The sequence below is a fragment of the Ambystoma mexicanum genome, chromosome 1p (genome assembly GCF_040938575.1).
Source record: "Ambystoma mexicanum isolate Mex_15411 chromosome 1p, UKY_AmexF1_1, whole genome shotgun sequence".
In the NCBI taxonomy this organism is placed as follows: domain Eukaryota; kingdom Metazoa; phylum Chordata; class Amphibia; order Caudata; family Ambystomatidae; genus Ambystoma; species Ambystoma mexicanum.
The window spans coordinates 167,024,459-167,049,454 of NC_090921.1; the positions used below are offsets into that span (position 1 = coordinate 167,024,459).

General features: G+C 46.9%; 1 protein-coding gene across 2 annotated transcripts in view; it reads right to left on the reverse strand.

The window, feature by feature from the left end:
* The window catches only part of LOC138567616 (chloride channel protein ClC-Kb-like), a 422,777-nt gene that overhangs the window by 152,281 nt on the left and 245,500 nt on the right, over nucleotides 1-24,996 (reverse strand). For both annotated transcript variants that reach the window (XM_069646042.1, XM_069646032.1), the window contains exon 8: nucleotides 23,096-23,180. In XM_069646042.1, the coding sequence (XP_069502143.1) occupies nucleotides 23,096-23,180 (85 nt within the window). The remainder of the gene's footprint in view (nucleotides 1-23,095; nucleotides 23,181-24,996) is intronic.

A 24,996-nucleotide genomic window follows, 5' to 3' on the forward strand; every position in this document is an offset into this window, starting at 1 on the left:
ATTAGGTTATCATCCCCAGACCAAAGGGCAGACTGAAAGGCTGAACAATGCTATGGCACAGTACCTCTGTTGTTTCATCAATTGCCGACAGGACGATTGGGTAGATCTTTTACCAACAATGGAATTTGCCCATAATAGCACCAAACACACCGCCATAATTGTACGTACAACATTCATCCAAAGGTCTTTCCTAGCTCAGCCTCCCCAGCTTCCCTTGTTCCTTCTGTTGATTCTCTCTTGTGAGCCATTGCCCAAGCCCAGGGTCGGATTGGCCGAAATCATGTGTAGTCCCTGGGGGCCGGTTTCTGCCCACGCCTGGGCGAGTTTGGAAAAAAAAAGATTAATAATAATTTGAAAAAAAAGAAAAATTTGAAAAAAGCACCTGCAACCCCATAATTCATCAAAGCAAGGTAACATGTTACCTTGATTATTGATTTGCATGCATGATGTGTGCATCACAAATTATGATGCATGCATCATTCACATGCTGCTGCACCATGCAAAGATGAGGGGCGGGGGCCGCCGCCGGGCCAGCCGCTGTCACTGTGCCATGACTCCAGGGGGCCGGCGGCCAACCAGTGCGTAAACTAAGTAAACTAACACCTGTAGTGTAATTCTACAGAACACATCACACAACGCTACATTACACAATAGAAAATAACATTTAAAAAAATACAGCATAGCACAGTACACATAATACACACCATAATAGTACACCGCATATTATCATGCCACATTACATAAAATACATTACACACAACTGCGTAATAAAACAATGCACTGCAACAAAACACAATGCCACACAAACAGGCGTGAATTGCTCTCACCCTGTTCAACCCAATTGAGAAGAGTTTGTAAGTGGGCATAATGAGGCGCAAAGCGCCTTCTGTGACCCTGGCTTTATTGCAGATACAGTAAATCACACAATTTACTTAAGACTGGCCAACATTCCAATGAAACACAGCTTCTATGTATTTCATCAATGTTTGCAAGATAATGTGAGGCAAATATGTTGGAGTAGTATTAACAGTGTTCCCATGTGCCCAAGAATCTACCACATGCTTCTGGTATGAACATTAAGATAGGATATGGGTGTAGAGTTTTTGCTTATAATCCAGCCTGGACAAATCTAGGATGTGTCATTTAGAAGTTGAAAGTATGAATACATACGTACCACGCTGCCATTTGCAGAGCATGGATAATCTACTCACCGGACCTACAGACGACACAACAAGCGTGAATGGGTTCGTGGGAGGCTGATTTCCAATATGTACTGTGTGCAACTGAGTTTCACGTGGTGTTGCCACTGGCAACCATTTTATGCCACACACGCTGGCCTCACAAGGCAATCTACAGCATTGAGCATTTTCATTGCAAAGTAAAAGATGGTCAGTCGCCTACCCACTGGGACGTCTGGAGTCGCAAGTTCATCACTTAGAATGGGTGCTAAAACAATTCTTTCATTTGCATTTGGGTCTGGGCAGCAGGGCAGGCTGGAGCCTGGAGGCTGCCTGCAGAGCTGGGCTGAGCCTGCCTAGGCCCACAGCACAGCGGCGCCGGCACGCTCATTAAGTTGCTTTCAACTTTGCAGAAGCAACAAATGTGTTGCACTTTGCAAAGTTGAAAGCAACTTGTTTTGCCTGGGGGCTGCCGGAACAACAGTCGGGCCATTGGGCCAATGAAAATGCGTCTGCAGTAGCTGCCGACACAGACTCCATGCCGCCACAACTCACGTCACACCATGTGACTGACTGAGGATATTTGGGCCTCTGACCCTGCTGCTGGGGCATGATTTCGGCCATCCACGGGCTGCACAGAGAGAGACCCACGGCCGGCGCACAGACAGGAGGGAGGACCACAGCAGCAGCCAGCCGTGCAGCAGCAAGGCTGTGGCCAGCCCTTGGGCCCAGGGGACATAGGCAGCAAGCCCAGCTGCCAGCCGGCCTGGCCCCTCACAGCCAACCACAGGCACCATAGCCTGGCAGCGGAGACAGAGAGATTCTAGGAGCCTGGCCCTGAGAGCTGACGTAAGAAGACTTTGGGTATTTATTGTCCAGCCACCTCCAGCTGTGCTGTTGTATTAGTGATAAACCACCAATTTTAGAGTAGAATAAGCATCAATTTCGGACTATGTATTTTGCTTTTCCCAAGTTGCAGTAATAGCATGTTTTTTTTCTGCCGTTGTGTCTGTTACGATCATCACAAGACATTCTTTCTCTGTGTCCTCGGTCACTTGACAAAATCCTTTTGCCTAAAAGCATCTGTACAGTGTAGGAATATTTGACCATAGGACATCAAGTGGCCATTGACTTAATTGTTCCACAATTAATTCTTTGTTTTAATGTGTCTATCTTTCCCATCTCCCTGGCATGCTGTTCAGGATGTTTGTTTGCATACTCTGAGCACTCGTTACCTCATACAGTATGCTCAGAGTATGGGATATGATATGATAGGTTATTTATATTGTGCTTAATACCCAGAGGTTTCTAAGCACGGACCCGGGGATTGAACCTGTGGTGCTCCGTGTCGTCTTGCTTCCAAGGCGAGCACGTTGCCCCTGACCTATGCTATCCTGTGAGTGCGCTGCTTTCCCTATTTTTCCAACCTCCGAAGCCTGAAAGTAGATGCACGCAGGCTTGACATACAGCCAACTTTGCACCAGACCTGCAGATGAACTTAACTGGTCTGCTGTTAAATCTCAGTTACCAGTTTAATGGTATCCACTACAGAATAATTGCTCCTTTTACTATAGCTGATATGATAGCTCAGTGGGTTTAGCGCTTGCTGCTGCAATGTGTGTGTGATCTGCAGGTTGCAGGTTCAAATCCCAGCTAGGCCATATCAGCCTTTCATCCTTCTGAGGTTGATAAATGAGTACCAACACAGGTTGGGTGATATGATATTGTATGCATATTTGTTCTATAAAAAAAGAGCTTAAGCGTAAGTTCTATACAATCACATATTATCATTTGGCCTTGGACGTCTGCTTGCATTCACAGTAATTTGACAATATGGATCTATACAAACAGATATTAAAGATACATATGGTGATCCATTTATGTATGAAATGTATATCACATTAGTGAAATCATAACCATATTTTTCGTAGTGTACTTAGGAACAATGCTATTTGATGCCACTTCCTGTTTTGTCAAGGGATGAAAGGTTGTGTTTCATCGCTTCCCCGGATATCACTTTCGGGTGGTGTCAAATGACATCACTTCCGGTGATGTCATCAGAGGTCAAAGGTAGTGAGGTGAGGGGTGGACCACTTTTTCTTGGGTGTCTGGGCCTATTTCTTGTGCCAGTCTGACCCTGCCGAAGCCCAGAAGGAAGTCTACGACAATCTCGAACGGGGCAAAGAGAAATACAAGAAACATGCAGTTGCTCATAGAAATCCTTCTGCGGATTGTCATATCGGATCCAAGGTATTGCTATCGACGAAGTTTCTCCCTCGGTGGGTTTATCCTACCAAGCTATCTCCCTGCTACATCAGGCCATTTGAAATTCTTGCTAAGATCAATCCAGTGGCCTTTAAACTCAAGTTACCATCTACGTTGAAGAGTCTTCACCCAGTGTTCCACTCCTCTTTGTTGAAGTCATACTTATCAGACCCTTTCCTTTGCAATCCCAATAGACTTCTATCCACTCCGCCTGCTATTCCTGAGGAGTATGAAGTCTCCCAGATTTGTGATTCAAGATACCGCACATGGGCTCTTCATTACCTGGTTCAATGGAGGGGTTATCTTGCTTCAGAAAAAACCTGGGAACCCAGATTGCATATTAAGGCACCACTGTTGCTTTGGCGTTTCCACCGATTGCATCCGGGAAAACCCGGCACCTGCAGCCACAAAAAGGGGCATACTGTCATCATTATTAATGTGCCATCACGCTTCATTCACTAGAACGAGGACTCGTTCTAGTCTTTTTCCAATATGGCACCAACCATGTCTTCTTATACGGACCACCCGGTCCACGCTTTGCGCTGCAACCCCATGCTGTTTTCTCTGGGTACAACGCCGTTTTCCTCGAGTGCTTATGCTCTTTCTAGCTTTTTGAAGCAACTGTTCTTTCTTTCATTCTTGCTTTGGTAGCGATGGCCCTTGGGCTGTTGCTTCCCTCTTTGGTGGCATTCCCGCTCTTCTGCCTTCTGCTCCTCCTCTGCTGGTTGTTCCGCTCAGGCAGAAATCCGCTGATTTTCGAACCTGTTCTTACCGCTTCCTGTTCTTGGACCTTTTCTCCTGGCTATCTCTGGATTTTTGGTAATATTTGTGAATCCGCCCATTTGGGCTGCCAGCTCCTTGCTGGCGATAGCACTGGAAAGTACAGATATCCAACTTTTTTGGTTTTGACTCCACCGTATTCCTGAACACGCCAACCACCATAGGAACCACCATCTTTAATCTGAGTTTATTATTAACCTATCAGCTTTTTCCCTCTTTTTGGCAGTTCCCGGGTGGGGGGGGGCATGCCTTTGCTGGGAAATCGAGTAGGCATAGTGGCTTCTCCTCGAGATCGGCCCTATCTTTTCAAGGACCAGCGATCTAAGAGAAAAAAGAAGAATCCTCTTCCTTTTGAAGACCCGCTATTGTCAAACATGGAGGAAGATTCAGGTGAGGAAGACCCTATTCATGTGAACAGTTACAGTAAGGCTGTCAAAGAAGGAGACTGACACAAAGGTGGCGTGATTTTGGTGATACAGTTTTATTTAGGAAAATGGAAAAGAGGTCCTCACTATCCCTAACTAAAGGGGTTCCCTGCTTCAAAGCTAATACTAAAAGGGTCCATAAAGATGTCCGTCAAAGTATAAGCCACCGTCCTCTGTCAAAAACCTACTTCTATCCCTCACACTCTAAAACTAAAGGGTAAACTAATATAAAATTCCTTCTATAAAGATAATTGCTCCTTTTGCCTGCTTCGGGACTGTTGCTTAACCGAAATGCTCCTTCATACATAAACACCAGGGGAATGACTCCCTTCGCCTGATTTGTAGGTTTCAAAACAATCTTTATACAATGTTCTCTCCAGGAGAATGGCTCCCTTCTCCTGGTGTGATTCTGTACAGGTTCCAGTAAAACCAGGGGGAATGACTCCCTTCACCTGATATTTCTTGATACAGTGCACATCAGGGCCAGAGGGAATGCCTGCCTTTCCCTGGCGTCACCAACTTTTGTTCCAAGAACAAGAGAATGCTTCCCTTCTGTCTGTTCCTGACACACAAAGCCTGGGGGGAGGACTCTCTGACGTCTCTCTACTTCCACTTTGCTACCAGCAGATTTACTCCCTTCTCCTGGTATTATTTGATATTCAGTGCTTTCAAATTGATACAGTCTTTGCCTTGGTTACTTGCTCTCAACAATGTCCCAAATCTTCTTAGGATATCAGATACTTCTCTTGTGACTAGTGGACTTATCTTCACCACTACGGCGGAGAATATTTCCTCTCTGCTTTAATGTATCATTATTGGGATCCCAGTCCCTTCATATATCACCAGTGGTTTGCTAGCCTGGTGGCCAGTGGGCTGTTCTCCTCCACTGCAATTGTGGACAGTGTCCCAGACCCTTCTCTGCCACTGCCTTGAGGGCGACCCCCTCAAGTATTTGCTTGGTCATGCTTTGGGTCGCAGACGGAACAAGTTACTTACCTGTAACTGTTGTTCTCCAGCATGGGTCTGGCATGGATTCACATGCTCATGAATATTCCCCGTCGTCAGGCTGGGAATCCTCGGTAAAGAAAAAATCAGTATCAGTTTCGTTTCTGATCTGTCTTTCTTAGTAGTAACCAATCACTGGTCTCTGGGTCATACTGCCCCAGCCAATGACTGCCCTCTCCCTAAGCCCCTCCCTTGGCAGCCATCCTCAGATTTGGTAGCACGTAAAGTGGCAGTATGACCAAGTAAAGAGCCGCAGAGGGGAAGGAGGGAGGGTTCGCATGTCAATCCATGCCAGACCCATGCTGGAGAAGAACAGTTACAGGTAAGTAACTTGTTCCTTCTCCAGCATGGGGTCTGGCATGGATTCACATGCTCATGAATATAAGAATACATAACAGTACACACATGCACAACCACGGGAGGTGGCAAAAGGCTCAACATTAAGCATTACATAAACTCAACATTAAGCAACTCTTACCTCCTCAACAGGCCCACCTTCAGGTGAACAGGTTGCGCAGCACTGCCTGGCCGACTCTGGACTCCTCCCTGGAATCCCGGTCGACGCAATAGAATCTCGTGAAGGTTTGTGTCGACCTCCATGTAGCAGCCCTGCAGATGTCCGGCAGGGGCACACCAGACAAGAACGCCGTAGTAGCAGCGATCGCTCTGGTCGAATGGGCTCTCGGACGGCCGGGCAACGGTCGGTTGGCCAACCGATGACAGTGCATGATGCAGCCGGAGAGCCATCTGGAAATGGAAGCCTTCGAGAGAGCCTTCCCTTGGTTCACAGGTCCAAAGTTCACAAACAGCTGTGATGTCTTCCGAAAACTCTTTGTTCGGTCCACGTAGAACTTAAGCGCTCTAGCTACATCCAGCGAGTGCAAAGTCCTCTCGGCCAGCGACGAAGGCGATGGAAAGAAAACTGGTAACACCAAGGGGTTGTTAAGATGGAAGTCCGACGGCACCTTGGGCATGAAATAGGGGTGCGTCCTCAGCACCACCCTCGTATCGTGAAAAGTCAAGTATGGAGGCTTGAAGGATAGGGCAAGAATCTCTCTCACGCGTCATGCGGAGGTGATGGCCACAAGGAACGCTGTCTTCCACGCAGGAACTTCAACGGAGCCGAATGCAAAGGCTCGAATGGAGGCCCCATGAGCCTGGTCAGCACCACGTTGAGCTCCCATGCCGGGGCTGGAGCCTTCACCGGCGGGAACGATCGGAACAGTCCCTTCATAAATTCCTTCACCAGTCGATGAGACCACAAGGACGGCCGTCCTGCAGTTCTGGTGTATCGGGAGATCGCTGCCAGATGTATCTTGATGGAAGCGTGAGCTAGTCCAGCTTTGGCCAGCGACAGTAGGTATGGTAGCACTTGAGGTGCCGTAATCCGTAGAGGGTTGATCTTCTGCGCACGGCACCAGACGGAGAACCTCTTCCACTTACTCCTTGGCAACGACGCCGAGATCCTCCTTGCTTGCCGCAACCTCTGTAGGCCTCCTGGGACGAGGAGCGGACCGCCTTGCGGTATGTAGAGGAGCCACCGCCTGATCCCTTGGAGGCCCCCTGTCTGCCTCCGGCGCTTCAAAAGGGCCGTCGTTGCTGAAGGTCTCCCAGGGCTCGGGCCATCTCTGTGTCGGCCTTGATGGCCTGCAGCGACTCATCCACCGTTTTCTCAAACAGGTTGTTGCCGTCGAACGGCATGTCCAAAACCCTGGTCTGCACGTCCTGACGGGAGTCTGTCACCTTGAGCCAGCCTCGATGTCGAAGGCAAACACTGTTGCCTAACTGGCGAAAACCGGTGTCGGCAATGTCCCTTGCCACTGTTATGGCGTGGTCCGACGCCAGCTCACCTTCCTGCAGAATCTCCAGGGACCCGCCCTCTTGTCCTCTGGTAGGAAGTCCAGTAGGGGAGCTATCTTGTACCATAGCTCCCTGTCGTAACGGGCCACAATCGCTAAGGCGTTGGCCGCCTTAATTGTCATCGCCGCCGACGAGATGACCCGTCGCCCCATGGCGTCCAATTTCTTACCCTCGCCGTCAGGTGGGGAAGTAGAGGTTGAGGCTGTCGCCCCCGCCGCCTTCTTCTTGGCCGCCGCTGAGACGACCAAATCCGCTGTAGGTTGAGCCCTGAGGCACAAAAGGGCGGCGTCGGGGACCCGGTACTTCTTCTTGTACCTGTCCCTCTTGGCAGGTGTTGTGGACAGCTTCTTCAGGATCGCAAGTCCCTCGTCCCAGATAGCGTCGAGTAACGGTACTGCGAGGACCGTCTTTCTCTTGGCCTCTCGCCGTTGATAGAGGAAACCCTCCTTCTTCTGTTCCTCGGGGCAGAGCTGGAAGAGCTTGGATGCCCTGGCGATCATGGCGTGAAAGGCGCCAATTTCGTCAGGCGGGGAAGCCCGAGGGAGTGGTGATGGAAGGTCCGTCCCATCGTCACCACCGTCGTCACCCGTCCCCTTATCCGTCGCTGTGTCATCCGTGGGGTCCGGTGAGGGGGATGAAGGCTCCACGGGTCGTGGGGGCAAGAAGGGCTGGGAGGGATGAACTCTCCTCTGCTTATTCGGAGGGCTTCCCGACGGGCCCGGTTCCGGGTCCTCCGCCGGTGTTCGTAGTAATCTCGTCCTTATCTCAGTGCATAAGGTTTGGATTGCAATTAAAATGGCCGCCGAGTTGTCCTGAGGCTCAGGCAATGGCTGCGACGGGAGGGATGGCTGCTCCTCCACTGGGGCCTCGTCGGCGCCACCATCGCTTTCTTCGACCACCTCTTCGGGATCCCTCCCGTGGGGTCGTACCTTCTTGAACCTCTCGTTGAGGTTCTTCACGGTTTCCACCAGCTCCTCCTCAGAGGCTGAATCCGTGTCCGTACTGGCCACCGCCCCCCCTTTTTTTCCACCAGGGTCTTCACAGGGGTCTTGTCGATGGGCTGGAAAGAGGATTCCCTCCGCGGTGGCAGGGAAACTCTGGGCCCCGAGATCGCCTCCACTGGTGTAGACTCCCCAGGCTTTGCCAGGGCCCCTGCGACTCCCTCGATAGAGGCCTTAGCCGGGTGAATCAAGGCCTTCACCACCTTTGGCGCGCTTGAGGCCTTCACCTTGGGGGGAGGGTCACCGCCTCGCTCCCCCACGGCTGAATCCTTCGAGATCGACCGGGGCCTCTCCAGAAGCTTACCTGGGTTCTCGGATTTCCTCTTCCCCGAACCAGAGCGTTGGCTCGTGGTTGATGGTGCCGGGGAAGGCGTGCCCTGCCTGGCAGCCGAAGAGCCTGACCGTCCGGCGCTCCCGGTGCCCGCGGACTCGCAGTGCTTAGCCTTCTGTTGGGCCCCCGTCGCCGGGGCACCCTCACAGGACTTAGAAGACCTCTCTGACCTTTTCTTCTTCTCACATGCTGGGCCCTTCTCCAGCAAGCTGGCGAGGCGGGAACGACGATCCCTCATGATCCGTTCCGATAGGTTCTTGCAGAACGCACAGTCCTTCTCCACGTGCGTCTTGTCCTCATGAAGGCAGTAGAGACATCTCGAATGCTCGTCCTCCTTGAAAACATTCTGTAACCCGCATCCAGGGCAGTTCCTGAACAGCTTGGATCCGGGCGTCGAGCTTCCCTTGTCCTGGGCCATGTCCATGGTAGGCCTCCGATCTTCTGGAATCCTCCAAGAAGCGTAACTCTACGAAAACTTCCGAAAATTCCGAAACGGGTCCCCGTTGATCGGAAGTAGAACGGTGGAGCTTGAGCCTCGATTTAACCGAAAAATGAAACAATCTCTTTGAAAAAAGCGCGAAAACGCAGTAAAAGCACAAGAGCTATAGCATGAGGACTCCCAACACTTGAACGTGCGGTAAAAATCTGAGGATGGCTGCCAGGGGAGGGGCTTAGGGAGAGGGCAGTCATTGGCTGGGGGTAGTATGACCCAGAGACCAATGATTGGTTACTACTAAGAAAGACAGATCAGAAACGAAACAGATACTGATTTTTTCTTTACCGAGGATTCCCAGCCTGACGACGGGGAATATTCATGAGCATGTGAATCCATGCCAGACCCCATGCTGGAGAACCTTATCTTCCTTGGGTTTCAAACCCTTGGTTCACTCTTCTGCCATGAGGAAGATTACTCTTATCATCAAGTTCAGTTAACTCGCATTCAGTATTTCCAATGAACTTGCATTTACTTTCAAGCTTTACGCCCCTACCGGTTCCCACGTTTCACCCATTAGCTTTGCTGACTTCGGGATGCTCAGCCGGTTCTTCCTGGAGTCTCAATCGTTCAGTAGCATTGCATGGGCCTTCCTTGTCTCCTGCTCCACATTCTTTGGCCCTGCTCGCGGGGCCAGCAGTGTGGGTGCTTTTGCAGGACCGCACAGTCCACCTTCTCAAGGTTGCGCCATCGCTCCTCAGCCTGCAGCCACATTCCCGACCAGATCCATGCTACTGGTCCAAGGATTCTCTCCAGTGGATGACTGCTTTCGGCTTCCCCGCAGTGTGCTTTGCTCCGCCTTTGGTTTTCCCAGGCTGGGCTGTCTCCTGTGCTGCTTTCCTTCTCGGCTGGCCTGCATTCATGACGGTTCTCTCCGTCTCTCAGGGCTTCAGGGATTTTTACATTGTCTTGGTGGGCAGTGGCCACTCCCCTGCAGAGCACTAAAAAAGTTCTCTCGTTCCACGAGTCACTCTTCACAGTTCCTTGGGGCCACCTCTTCTCAGTACTTGCATTGGGGTTACTCTTTGCTGTTCATACAATCTTCTTCATCTCAGTTGATGAAACTGACATGATGTCACATTTTACATCTTGGATGATCTTCGTCGTCTCAGTTGGTGAAAGTGACCTGATGTTACAATAACACGTGGCTATGCGAGCCAGATGGGAGGGGAAGTGTGTAAAAGGGTGCAAGAGGTTTCTGGCAGGTTTGGGTTCAGGTGTTGTGCCGTCTATCACCCAGGTGGTAGTCCTTATCCCCAGTAGCGGAGTCCCTCCCCACAAGGTCCTCCCACATTAAAACACCCGTGGGGGGACAATTGCGTAGTGGCCTGCCCTCCCTAGTCTCACGAGCTCCCCCTCTGGGAAGAAGCTACAACACCTAGTGAATCGTCACAATAGTAGTGAAGAATCTCCCCTTCTCATAGCATGCAAACATGCCCTGACACACACAGGAGTGCCTTCCCTTTGGGGATGGGTGCGTGCCATGACTGGTGGAAGTATCTGCAGGTCGAGTCTAGGTGACGTCAAAAGGAAATGACAGAAAACAAGCCTTCTCGCCCTACCACCAGGACTATGGAACCTCCAACCCTTCAGCATCAGACTCACCCCCATGCTCCTACAATTCAGAAAATAACTCGAGATCCACCTCTTTAAGGAGTCTTTACTCTTCAACAACTAGGCCATCAGTCGCCCCTCGCGCCGCCTGACTCACTAGACACTGGCCATAACTTTCCGCCCCGCCGCACGGTACAGCAGTACCCCTCCTCTATGCCCCTCTGTATCCTACCCCCTGCTATATATCTGTTCTGTGGTTACCTCTAAAAAGTGCTCCGTTATGCATCTGTACTGTTGTATACCTTTATAAAGCGCTCTGTTATGTATCTGTATTGTTGTATACCTCTGTGTAACACTCCGCTGCTTCTGGAAGCTAGGTCCGCGCTCAATAAATACAATAATAATAATAGTAATAATAATGATAATAATTTGCACAAACATATATATACAGGGGTTTTCAAGGGAAAGGTGTTTGAGACATTTGGGGAATAAGAGGTGCATGGTGAACACATGGGAAGGTTGAATACAGCAAGTCCCTCATAGCTGGGGTTTGTGTAGGGAACAACAAAAAGGAGGTCAGACCATGGTTATTTGTTCACAGGGGTCCAGAGGCCAAGAAACAGAACACAAAAAGAAAGAGACCCTGTTTTGATCTTCAATTATTTAATGTAGTACATAATCTGACATTTGGCGTCTAAAGCACAACTTGGTACAAGTGTGTGTGTTTGTGGAACATAATGTGATATAAAATCTAAAAGGGGTAACTTATGTAGAAGTTACCTGTATATTTTGGTACAACATCCAACAGTCACCCATCCATACTCACATTGATAGACATAAACGAAACGAGGAAAAAACAGTTACACTTGATATAACCAACACAATATCAAAAATAATTATTTTAGTTTGATAGGAGACTGTATAAATCAAGTCAGCGCTATTCATCTGGTTTACAATTACAGCAAGCGCTGTTGGTCAAGCACAGTCTGCGTCATTACTCTGTAGCATGTGGCTATGAATGAATACAAACCCTACATCTCAAATTAGTTGGAACAATGCTCATGCACCGAAGGATATCCTAATCATGTAGTCACAAGACTAGTTGCCTATTGCCAACTTGAGTTTTAGCCTTCACAACAGTGGTGCTACGTAGATCACAGGTGGCCTTCTTCAGGGCAAGAGGAGAGCATGAATGTTGGAGATAAGGATGAAGAGAGTTGTCTGTCAAAAAATAACAGGAGGAGGTATGTGTTGCTTTGGAATTGAAAGTGAAAGTTAGAAATTAAAAAAGCTGTAAAACAATTCTGGTGAGGTGGACAGAATAGCCAAGAGCCCAGGTGTCAGTGAACTGCACTCTCATGTCCCTACCACCGTGAGTCATCCACCACCACTTTTCCCAGGGAAAGGCCAAGCAGGGTCAAGCCCTGTCTGCTGGGTAGAAAAAGGTGTGCATCGTGCATGTGAGCCAGTGGCCTGAGTCACTACTAGCAAAGCGGGGTGTACGCCTAAGTCTGCATGAGGAGTCTTGCACCACTGGCCGAACCAAGTACAAGGGAAAGGTTGGTGGGGTTACGGCCGATGTGTCAGGATTGGAATAGCCTGTCATGCGCAAGGTGACCTGCCACTAAATCAAGTGGCATGTGTATAAAAGGAGGGGCTGCTGATGCCTGTGTGCCATGTGGGAATCTCGTACTCACATGTGGAGTTCGGGGTGTCAAGACAAGCAAATCTGCTTGGGGATGTACCCCACTATTGGTGTTCAGTATAGCCCCAGTTCAAAACATGCAATAAAGACAATAAAACATGAAAAATAATAAACCAGTGTAGGAGCTGGAGGTGCTTGTAAAGGTGCAAGTGGCATGCTGCACTGCAAAAAGTTGGAATGGGTTAAATGGCAAATGCAGTTGGAGAATCGACCGCATGGAGATTCTGTTTGCATGGGCAGGATATGGAAGAAGCAAATGAGTGCACACTGGCCGCATTAGTGTGCCCTTGAGTAACGGTGACCCAAATAAAGTCGATCAAACGAAGTAAAAAGAGAGGCTCGAAAAGTGTATATGATTCAACAGTATGTGCTTAGCTTCACCGTCAAATGGAGGCACTTAATGTCAGTTTCTTGTGTGTCTGTTCCTCAGCAAGCCGGCTGAGTGGGTGGCACCATGTCTGAAACTAAAACAGAAACAGCGCGCAGGGATGAGTGCTGGGGCGTGTACACATGGAACGTGAGTCCCAGGGCGCCAAGTTCCCCAGCCACATGACTAACCTGTCCGTGTTAATGGTGCGCAGCGGTTTGAACAAGACGGCTCATGGCATGCCGCTTCTGCAAGTCTGGCTCTGACGTTCGCTGGGGCACTAGTAGGCAAGCCGGGAAAAAAATCAAGGGTTTCCATGGTGACCCAGCCTCTCAGTCCATGTGTCACGCTGCGTGCATCAAGGTGCTGCTGGGGGTGACCAAAGAGGGCGGCTTACTTGGAGTGGCACTAAAAAGATGGAATTGGTGAATGGTGCTCCTTCCACCTCTTTGGGAGTCAAATCAAAAGGGCACAGCTCAGAACGGGAGTTGGAGATGATTGGAATTGGGAATAAGGGGAAGAGGTGGAGAGAAGGGGTGTAGGAATGGAATTAGAGTGATTCAAACACAGGCAATATCCCAGCTTGGGAACCTATGGGGAGAGGGCCAATCAGTGACGTAGGGATGGCTCCTGGTGCGTCACCACCCACAGATGTTCAAGAGGGCACATTCAAGGGAGGGTGGAGGCAGAGTGGCCATGCATCAGTGGAGAATGACTCCACAGATTATCATTCCACACCCGTGGGCATGACATTAATGTGAGGGTATTAGGGAGTGGGCAAGGTCGCAGCCGAATGGCCACTGTGGTGGGAGGCCATTCATCAGTTTAATAGTGCCTCATGGGGCATCATCATCCATGATGGTTTGTGAAGTTATATTTACACGGTGGGTATGCGATGCCCCCTCATTAGGTGAAAAGCTCTGACCAAATAATTTGATTGTTAAGGCCACTGATGTGAGTATTTAGTTTGTGGATTCAAGTTTGATCCAATTTCAGCAGTTTGGCTGAGTTGGGGAAACCAAAGAGGCCTGATTTCAATTGATTGGTCAATCACTAGCCATCTAATGTCATCAGGTCCATGTTTGTGATCATGGAAATATTGCACCAAAGATGCATTTGAAGTGTTGCTTCTAATCCTGCTTCTGTGTTCCGCAATCCAGAACCCCCACCTTTCTTGTGGTCATGTCGACATATACCAGGTCACAGGGGTATAACATCACATAGATAACATTATTGGAATTGCTTTTTGAAATTCAGTATATTGTCCAATTTAGCTGTTGGTATACCAATGTGGTACTTTTCTGAGTGAATGCGCAAACTGCACAGTTGCCACAGGGGTGGGGCCTGTGATAAACCTGAAGGTGTCTCACCCGCTAGTCCCCGAGGATCTGTCATCCAGGTGGCCAGGACACGGCCATCACTTTTGGATCCAGTTCCTTGGGGTGGACCAGTGCGGGAGGATCACCTGGATGAGGGGTCTTCGGGGAGTGGAAGTGGGACACAGGACGGCGAGACGGGGTATCACCTTTCCTGTAACACCATTACCCCATCCTACCAGAAAGGAAACTTAGGAACTCAACCTCCCCGCCCCCCTTTCATACACAAACATTTTCTCAAGGACAGCTCACTGTGAGAGAAAATGGACAAATACCCTAGCCGTATACCTAGCATGTCCCAATGCAATGGTCAGGCAATTACCGATCATTACACACACCTGCAGCTTTTTAACATGACCCAGGTGTATAAATATAGCGGTCTGTGAAGGAGGATAAAGAAGGCGTTGAATGAGCAAGGCAAAGCAAACGAGGAAGCAGCAGTTCCAAGATGGCAGTTTAATACAGAGAAAGACGGAAAGACCGAAGAGGGTTGCAAGAAGGGATGTGCCCATGGCCTTTTCAGAGAAAGACTGTTACTTTCATGAGCCTTCGAGAATAAGAAACGTAAGACCCGGAATCAAAGCTGCAGCACCTGCATTGTGTGTCGGAGGTACCCGGGGCTCTCCCATGATAGCCAAGGTCCGGAAGGATTGTTTGCACCTGTGGTACTGTCCTTTACTCCTACAACAAAGCACTGCCAGTCAGCACAGCCGGTGAGTTGGGGAGACTTATACCAAACCAGTCTGTTTTGATTCTAAGGTTGCAAGCGCCAACATTGTATAGAGAAAACCGAAGAGAACAATGTGTGAAGCGTATGTGACAAGCAACGCGAATATAATTAAACAGCAGATGAGTAACTGAACTTTGAAGTCAAGGTATGATACCGTAGACAGAGTGGCCCAGCGTCACGTGGGTGCTCATTCGAAGGTATCCAACTGAAAGGTAACAATTGTAATGATAAAGGAATTGTGAAATCGAAGTGGTCCTGCAAAGGGTCAAACCAAACCCGTGCACATTCGAAAGTATATGATAGTTGATGCTAATTGAAATTGGTCTGTACCCGGCTGAGGGAGACTAATTGTATTGAGAAAGGGATCCGAGCGCGGTTGAGGGGGATCCGGGGTGAACCATGAGGTACCCGAGAAGAGAATTTCCTACGAACATTGTGAAAGAGGATCTGAGCCCGGAAGAGGGTGTGAGGAACTCATGGTGGCAACAAGTAAGACTGGCACAAGTGATCACAGTTCAAGGGTGTTTATTGAACAACGAATGCAGCATGTAGGTTGGAAAAACACCTAATCTAAAACTATATCCAAGATGGGAGAAAGTGTCGACCATCAACTGAAAAATAAGGCAGTTCTAGTGGCGTTGTGTCAAAATAAAAAGGCCTATATTAAGAAACCTATTGCCAAACCTCAGAACTAAAACAAAAGGGGGGGGATAGTTCTCAAGAAAAGAAAGGAGTGTTCTCAAATAATATGTCAGGATGCAGTAGCCTGGGTCACCCTTCCCCACGTTTTGGTCACGGGGTAAGATGGGAGCTTGGAGCACAGTACAGTCTCAGGTTTCTCCAGCATGAGGCGACATTTCTAATGGCAGCACTCAGGACACACTCTCGAGCTTTCAGCTATCAGGGCCGTCGATGGCCAAGTCTCGTTTCAATTGAAAGTCTCTTGCCTTCGAGGACCTGACGTGTTCAAAAAACAAAACAAAAGTTCACTTTAACAAATGAAAAGTTCATTAACAATGTTTGCTGGGTGATGGGTTCATCCCCTGGTCCCCCTCTTCTGGGCGCTGACCCTTCTCAATTGTTTAGCACAATTTCAAATAGGGTGATGGCTTCACCCCTGGGTCCCCCTCTTCTGGGGGCTGACACTTCCTATATTGAATTCCACAAATCTTAATGTTTTGTTAAACAGTTCCAAACACACTGTTTCTTGGGACTTTAGACTTTGACCCTCTTGGGATTCGCTTCCCTTTCTTTCACTTAGTTTGTAGATCAAAGTCTTTCGATTGTACAGGGATTTTACTAGGCTTCCTGTATGACCACTTTGACCTCTTCCGGTGGCTCTCCTACAGCCTTCTGGTACCAGTAGTTTCGCTCTGATGGGGATTTACCAAAGTCTCTTGAATTAGCACCCACATGGTGCCAATTTTCCCTCAGAAGCTGGTCTCCCCTCACACTTTTTACAGTTCTTTACACAGTTCATTAAACTTGGTTCAACCTTGCCACTTTGTGCTTCTTATTCAACACAGCGCAGTTCCTAACGATTCTCCCCTCGACTCACCGGCTGTGATAAACCGCTTGGCTTTTGGCTTTCCTCGAGTCATGGCCGGTACCACGGTCGCGGGAGCTTCTCTGCTCCTGCTTATTGGCGTAGGCTTGACCCGTGTACTGTTGACATCTGCTACAAGACACTCATGCTATTGTGCGCGGTCTTAGGCTTTCTTCCATGAAGGTTCTGTGGGCCTGGGATAAAAAGGGCAAGGACACTTCTCTTCTCGCCACCCTCTCTATTCCGGCCGCCTTTCTCCTTCTCTTGGACTGCGCCTGTGTAGCTGTGCCATTGTGCTCTCTGCCGTGCTCGCCTTGCTAGTACTGTGCTCTCTGGCTCCATCTTTTATCCCTGTGGAGAAGGGAAAGGGCTGTCAGGTGTGTGTGATTCTGATCAATTGCCTGACTGCCTGACCCTTATATTGGGACATGTCAGGTAAATGACTACAGTGTTAGTCCGTTGTCCTTTGTGTTGTGCAAAGGTGTTTGTGTAGAAAAGGTGGGCAGTGGTTTAGAATGTCCTACGTGAGAGGAGGGGAAAAAGGTGTTAAAGGAAGGAGGATACCGCGTCTCCCCCGTTGGTTTCCAACACCCAGAGGACCCCCCATCCAGGTGATCCTCCCTTACTGGCCCACCTCCCAGGTACTGGATCCAATAGCGATTGCCGTGTCCTGGCCACCTGGATGACAGATCCCGGGACTAGCTAGAAGCTAGAGATTGTGCTACTCTCGAGTGTACCACCTTGTCCCGTGCTGAAACGTGGGGAAGAAATGCCAAATGGCCTGAACATCCTGACATGTAATTTTGAGACCACTTCTTTCTTTTTGCTAACACTGTTTCCCACACTATTTGTATTTAGAGGTAAGGATTGGCAATATATTTATTAGTATAGGCCCTTTTGTTTTTGACAAGACACCACTAAGACTGCGTTATTATTATTTGATGGTCGTGGCTTGCTCCCATCTTTAGATTTAGGTTTAGCTAGGCATTTTCCAAACCTTTTTTGAAGTTCAATAAACACCCTTGAACTGTGGTCACTTGTGTCTGTCTTACTGTTGATACCATGTCTTCCTTGCATGCCCCGCAACCGTTGTGAGGTACATCTGTCCACCCGGGGGGAGTGTGGCTTGTGCAGGACCATTGCCAGATTAGAATCTGGAGTGGACCAGTTTATCATTGTTTTTGGAGCCCCTTTTAAGCACAAATAATGGCGCATGCGATGTGCATCCTGGTGACGTCACCATACGCCAATATTATTTCACCAATTTGCATATCTGGTTTGTCTGAGGCAAGCAGGTTGTTAGGCAAATCACTCTATATGTAGATTCTGTAGGCTCTTTGGGTGTCTCAATCCGTATAAAACGGGCTCTTTTCACAGCACATTTTATGATTTTACAGGGATAGCCCCGTTGTCCTAATCGTACTGCTTAGTCCTGTGGCTGGTCCTTGAAGTCACCCAAATGTGTAGGCCGCAGAAGGCTTGGTTGGCGAGATAAACTTTGTGTGACCCGGAGAGTTGGTTGACAGGGCTCAAAGGTAGGAGGAAGGCAGCTAACTGCATTCAACCACAAAATTAAGTGCTAGTGGTTCATAGGTTTAGGATTTGGTGCTGTTGTATATAAGTGATGTAATCTTCCTAAGAACATGGAAGCTTGTTATTCAGTGACCTGGGAAGTGCGGCCACATGGGAGGGTCGACTTGGGGCCAGTTAATAAACCAGGTGCAAGAGGTGCTGAAGGGCAGAGGTGGCAAATGGTTATGGGTTTCAATTAGGTTCACCTGAAGATGAGCTGGAGGCTTTGTGGGCTGAAATGGCAGTTGCAATAGATAAGCTATGAAATGAGAAATACCAGGGATGCCAGCAAGTCTGGGTAGATAAGATGTTTATTACAGGTTCAAAGGAAACTTGTTTATTTCTCTCCTTCCTCATATTGGTGACGTGTTATTGTAAAAGCCATGTGCATCACACCCGGGGTTAGAGGTCCCCACTCAGAAGGAACTTGTAATAAATTAGGATTGTTGTAGGCGAATAAGTATTCATGTGATGATGTCACGATCAACTATGGAAAGAGCCCAAAAGGGGTTGTACTTGTAAATAGGAATGTATGTTGAAGGGTATGGTGTTTAGGTAAATGTGTCCAATAAGAGTGTGGGAACTTAGGGGGATTAGATTTCCTTGTATAGGGTTACCCAATCATATTTGGGGGATGACTTTGTAAGACAATATAGGGGAGTGTATTAAGAATTGCAACAATGTATATAAAAGGTAACATTGGTATGGTTTGAAGCGATTCAGGTTAATTCAGTTTCTAACATGTCATCTAGCTCCTCCTGGTCGTTTATATACAATAAACTTGCTTTACTGACAAACATGCACTCACTTCTTGAGAGGTGGGCTTATTTTGGGTAGAGAGATCAGAGGTCTGCCCGACAGATTAATACAGAGGCCCTTATCTGTGAAAGATCACATGGTAGGTCCAGATCAATACAGTCAGAAGAAGGAAGTGCTGAAGGGTCTAAGCCGCTTTGTGCTGATGAAGGCAGCTATGAACACCCATAGAAGCACTACCTATATCCAGCAGGTAAGCACCAGAATTCCACCCAGTCAGAAGTGGCATGCAGAAAAAAGCCTAGAGACTCGTATGCAGGGAATTCAATTTATGGTGAATGCTCCACTAACTTCCTGTCAAGTAATGTGATCACATGAGAAACCACGTGATGATACCAGACCAATCACAGGAGTCCGATCAGTAAGAAGTAGTAGGAGAACATTGTTGTAACATCAATAAAATATGTTAAAAACAGAGTGCCATAACCACACTATTCTGGAAGACAGAGCTCCAGAACAGATAGCTGAATAGGGAGGCGGCCTATAGTGCTCTCCTTCCAGCAGCATCTGAAGAAGGCGGCAAAGCTGGCCTGCAGACAAACACTGGAGACCTGATAGACACAGGGAGATCCTACACTCTGGACCAGAGTATTATTGTAACACGAGATACTGAAAAAATTGTCCAGAGGACATATTCATTTAATAAATGACGTACCAAAATGTATTCAGCATGATACAAAAATGTTTACAAAGTATCAATTAATCACAAATCACTATACACTTAATCATTCTATAACATAGCAGGAAAGCATGTACCTAAAATAGCAAAAATAAAAAGCTCAAGAAATCATCATACAACAACACTTTTCATTCAACGTGCAACATTCAAACATTTATCTACACACAGTGTCAGTCATACATACATCTGCTAAAAAACTTATCAAAAACATTAAGAAGAGGGATTTATAAATTGTCCCTACAAACAGTCGTGTTGTTTATATATTACAGACAGCAATAGAAATTATTACAAATAATCTGGATCAGAGCAACAAGAATTAAGAAGATCACATCCCTTTTAGATTTTCTCAACCGGTTTCGGCGTGAAGTGCTGATTTTGTCAACGTCTTCTTCAGGAGGAAGATATAAACATATTGCAAAAACAGGGACATGACTACATGAATGTAATGCAATGGCCTGTCATAATACTGAATCTAACCACATTAGTGCCTTCACCCATGCAGCCTGCACAGTTAAAATATATTGCACTAGCCAGTTACCCCATGCCTCTGCCTTCGATGTCGGTTTGCCAGCTACGGGCACTGGCAGAATTACCATCTATCTGTGCCCCTGCTAATTTATGGTATAGGGCAGTCTATGCCGTCTATCCGTGGGCAGTGTCGCCCTCATGTTGTTCCAATTCAACTTTGTTCACTCTGTTTATTATAACTACTGCTGATTTTCATCAGCTATATGACTGACAGTTTAGATCTTCTGCTGCAGCATTTGAATTAAACACTAATGAGCACAGCCACGGCCGCGAGTTGCACATACAGCACGTCATGCCGTTCTGCTACTTCCGGAGTACTGCTCTTCCGCGCTTGTGCAGTTTATCGCTCATTCTCACGGCCACCACAGTGTTCTGCCAGCTGGCACTGCAGTACGAGTCTCCGTACAAATTACAGGACAAGTGAGTTTTTGCATATTTCACCCTTCTCTGTGTTAATGCGTTGTCCGTGTCCATCTTTACGAGAGGCATTATTTTTCGTCCATGCGGCAGCTGTTTCAGCAGCATATCATTAGTAGCTCATTCAGCCTGATGTGTTCCATCCATTTGCATGGCTCGAGACTACGTAACTTGTTTGGGTCATCTGATTCATGAGGTTTACTCTTCTGCCATCCATTTGATCAGTTTGGCCCTTACTCTCTGAATATTTTTGGTACAATTTAGTAACACCTGCCCTGTTTACGCAGTTCATCTATGTATTTGCCTTCCATTTAACTCTATTTTTGGGCTGCTTTACATGTATGGCTTCTACAGGCTTCTCTTAGTTGTTGCATTCTTTTCTTGGTTTCAGACATCAATTGTTTGCAATTATGGCGTACACGTTGGACACTTCTATTTACTGAGTGTCGAGTCCCTGACACTCGACTCCTCTTGGCAGTCCATTCACAGGCTGCACATTGGCCTGGCCTAACTTCAGGTGAGCCGTCTGTCCGCCCTACTGCAGGTTGCTGACTCGCATTTAACAAGGGTTCCGTACATGTCCTCCATTTTTGATTTTTTCATCCATCCAGGCCCCTTGCACCTAACAGGCTCACTGTGCAGGCACAACATTGGTCAGTTGTTGGTATAATGTACTACTCCTGGGATCTCGTGGCCCACACATACAAGGTCAGTCTCCGGCTTGTGAGTAGCTGTCCGGATGGCACTTTTGGGTAATGGTGGCTCTTGCTTCGGCACAATAATTATTGTTTTGTCTCAAGTTTTCCATGGTGTTGTCTGCGCCCCACCACCAAGCACGGTTCCCTCCTTCCAGGTTTCACTTACCTTCTGCTCTGGGCAAACTCCTGAGGGTTAGGCATGTCTCTATATTTACTAATAGACGTCCACATTTAAATAATATTCCTTTTTGGTCTTTTACAATATCTTTTAACTGTGCAGGCAGCATGTGGTGAAGGCACTAATGTGGTTGTATTCAGTATTATGACAGGCCATTGCATTACATTCATGTAGTCATGTCCCTGTTTTTGCAGTATGTTTATATCTTCCTCCGGATGAAGACATTGACGAAATCAGCACTTCACGTCGAAACCGGTCGAGAAAATCTACAAGGGATGTGATCTTCTTAATTCTTGTTGCTCTGATCCACCTTCGCAATAGATTATTTGTAATAATTTCTATTGTTGTCTGTAATACATAAAAAAACAAGACTGTTTGTAGGGACAATTTATAAATCCCTGTTCTTAATGTTTTTGATATGTTTTTTAGCAATTGATGTATGTATGACTGACACTGTGTGTAGATAAATGTTTCAATGTTGCACGATGAATGAAAAGTGTTGTGGTATGAGGATTTTTTAAGCTTTTTTTATAGTTATTTTAGGTACATGCTTTCCTGCTATGTTATAGAATGATTAAGTGTATAGTGATATGTGATTAATTGACACTTTGTATACATTTTTTTTATAATGCTGAATACATTTTGATAAGTCATTTATTAAATGAATAGGTCCTCTGGACAATTCTTTCAGTATCTCCTGCAGACAAACACGGACATGCAATATGTTATGTTATTATGGTTTATACTGCACACCGCTGCCATTTTCATGGTCTCCAGGCGTCCTATATGGCAACGCTACCTCCAGAAAGTACATGTAATCTCAGATGCTGTCTCCTGTTGTTTCTTCCAGTGGCATGTAGTAGCAGTGTGAACTGAAAACTTACCTTTGCTCTATGCTGAAAAGTCCAAAACTTGGTTTAAGAGAACAGGTCAAATTAGGGCAGTAATCTACATGGGTGCTCAAAGAGCTTGTGGTTGTGTTCTTCTAGCTAAGCATATAGCAGACAAAAACCTGATGAGGACAGAATTGCAGCGCATAACTTAGCAGTGGACAAGGTACAGGACACTTTGGATGTAGACACTGAGTAAAAGACCTTCAGGTGAGAAGGAAACAGACTAAAACATGGAGCTTGTCAATACATCAGAACAGCAGGAGAATGTACAGCGAGAGAAATAGTGAAACAGTCTGGTCCAGCCATTTTCCTTGATCATGCCCGACAATTCACAAAACGGCCAACGAGTGCAAGTGAAACCAGAAAATGTCCACTTGCCAACACTGCATGCCACTTCTAGGACATCTAGGATGCTTCTTTGATGAGTTGCTTCAGCAAATAGGTATTTAATAGGTATAACTTTTGAATCTCAAATTGAATCAAATGTGTTGTCTACTTGCAGTGAAAATCAAGTAAAGAACTAACCAAGAGTCAAGTACAATACCAACTAATGGCTCCCGGGAAGAGCTGATGACAGCATGCTCACTCTAAGCCAGTGACTCACTATATTACATTCCCCATTTCAAGTATCATCAGAGCTTCCACTAATGGCTCCTACGCACCCCAATTCCTGGACAATGACCACTTTTCACACTTACCCTAAAATCGCATAAGAGAGAAACTCAGGAAGGTCAAAAGGGAACTCCACACGCCAGGTGGTGCTGAAAAGAACAGCAACGGTTTCTGTAAAAAAGAATAATACAATTTTAACTTTTTTGTCTGGGCGGTTTGAAACATCTTTAAGTCTACGTATATCATTAAGTCTACATATATCACTAAGAACAGACTTTTTGCTTGGGTCCTCTGACATCTAGCCAATCCAAAAGCCCCAGCCATCTTGTTCCATCTTAGCATATTGTAAGGATATAGAATGGAATCTAATTTTTTTCAAAGGAGATGTAAGAAGTGCCCCATGTAGTTTTATAAAAGAATTTTAGAATAAGCGTCATGTTTCTGTTCATCAGACTATGGCCGCTATATGCACACACATACTTTGAAAATGGAGCACAGCAGTGCCAATTGAAAGATAGGAGTGCACCGAGAAACCACACCTTGCACAAAGGGGATTTGGAGTAAATATTGGTCAGTTTGAACTTTTTTATTGATGTATTCCTAGTGGATTTATAGGGTTCCAACAGTAACTTCAGTCTATTTGTGGCACCACAACTAGGGAGGTGGCAGAAGGGGACAGAAACTAACCTTCACAGCCTTCTAACATTGTAATTGTTCTTTTGTAACGCGCTTAATACCAGAGACCAGTTTCAAAGCGCGAGACCGTGATTCGAACCAGTGTTACTATGCGTTCTCTTGCTTCCAAGACAATCACGTTGCCCCTGAATTATCCTCCCGGCCTTCAGGTCTTGTGTGCCATTGAGTTACTATGCAAGCTATAAAAGCAAAGAAAATACTGATGGAACGAACCAACTTTGTTGTAGTGATTTGTCACTCTAAAAGATATATAAGATTGCATATACGTTTTTTTGTTTTTTGTTATTGTGTTGTAGTTTGTTACAAAACATTTTTACACATTTAAAAAGAAGAAAAACTTCAATCACTGTATTTTAAATTTAGTGAATGCTTCAGTAACTCCAGGACCTCAGGGAGAACAATGGAACATAGCAGTGCTGTTTTAAGGAGATTGAGGAATTTAGAGTTTAGAAATGTTTGCTCATTGAATTCAACCAGACAAAGCCAAGACAACCACCTAGCTCGGGGTCTTGAGGACCCCACCAGAAGAGATGCTGACCTCGGTTCCTCAATGAGGAAGTCATAGAAACTGCAAGATGCACAAGGGTGACCCAAAACAGGAGGCCACTGTTGAATCTGCACAAGGCAACAGGAGTGGCGGGAGAACAAATCCATGATTGTGAGGCACAGCATCCTGTGACTGAGCAGATATCCAGCTGATGTAGACTCCCACTTAAGGTTCACTGGATTCCACAGCACAGAAAGGCTTTGAGGGCGCATCCGGGACTGCATTCCCAGAAGTTACAACACATACGCCCTCAATGATGAAGAGCTTTAGTCAAGAATCTTCAGGCACAGAGAAACAGGGATGCTCAGGGGCAGAGCACAGCCAGTAATAATAATAATGCAAATAATCAATCAATCAATAATAATAGGCAAAATCTCACAAACATGCAGGGCTATTCCTTCCCACTAATCTGAACCTGGCAGCCATATTATCAGGATTGCCCAACTAAACTCCACACACTCATGCACAGCCTCACAGATGTGGACTGAGCATCTAGGAAACCCTCATCCAGTTTAAACTGGAATCCACTCTTAGAAGTCTTTGTGGGCTCTGCATTTTGTGGCCATTCCTTGTGGCCCAAACAAAGGGAAGGCCGCAAACACAATAACTGGGGTGCAGGGTTTTTAAAGTGCATTGGTAGCCCAATGGCCATCATATACACCAGTCCCTCTTTCTAAGGTCTGAAGGAAAGGATGGCTGGAATCCTAGTGAGTGGAATAGTGGAAGGAACCAGCAACACTTTGG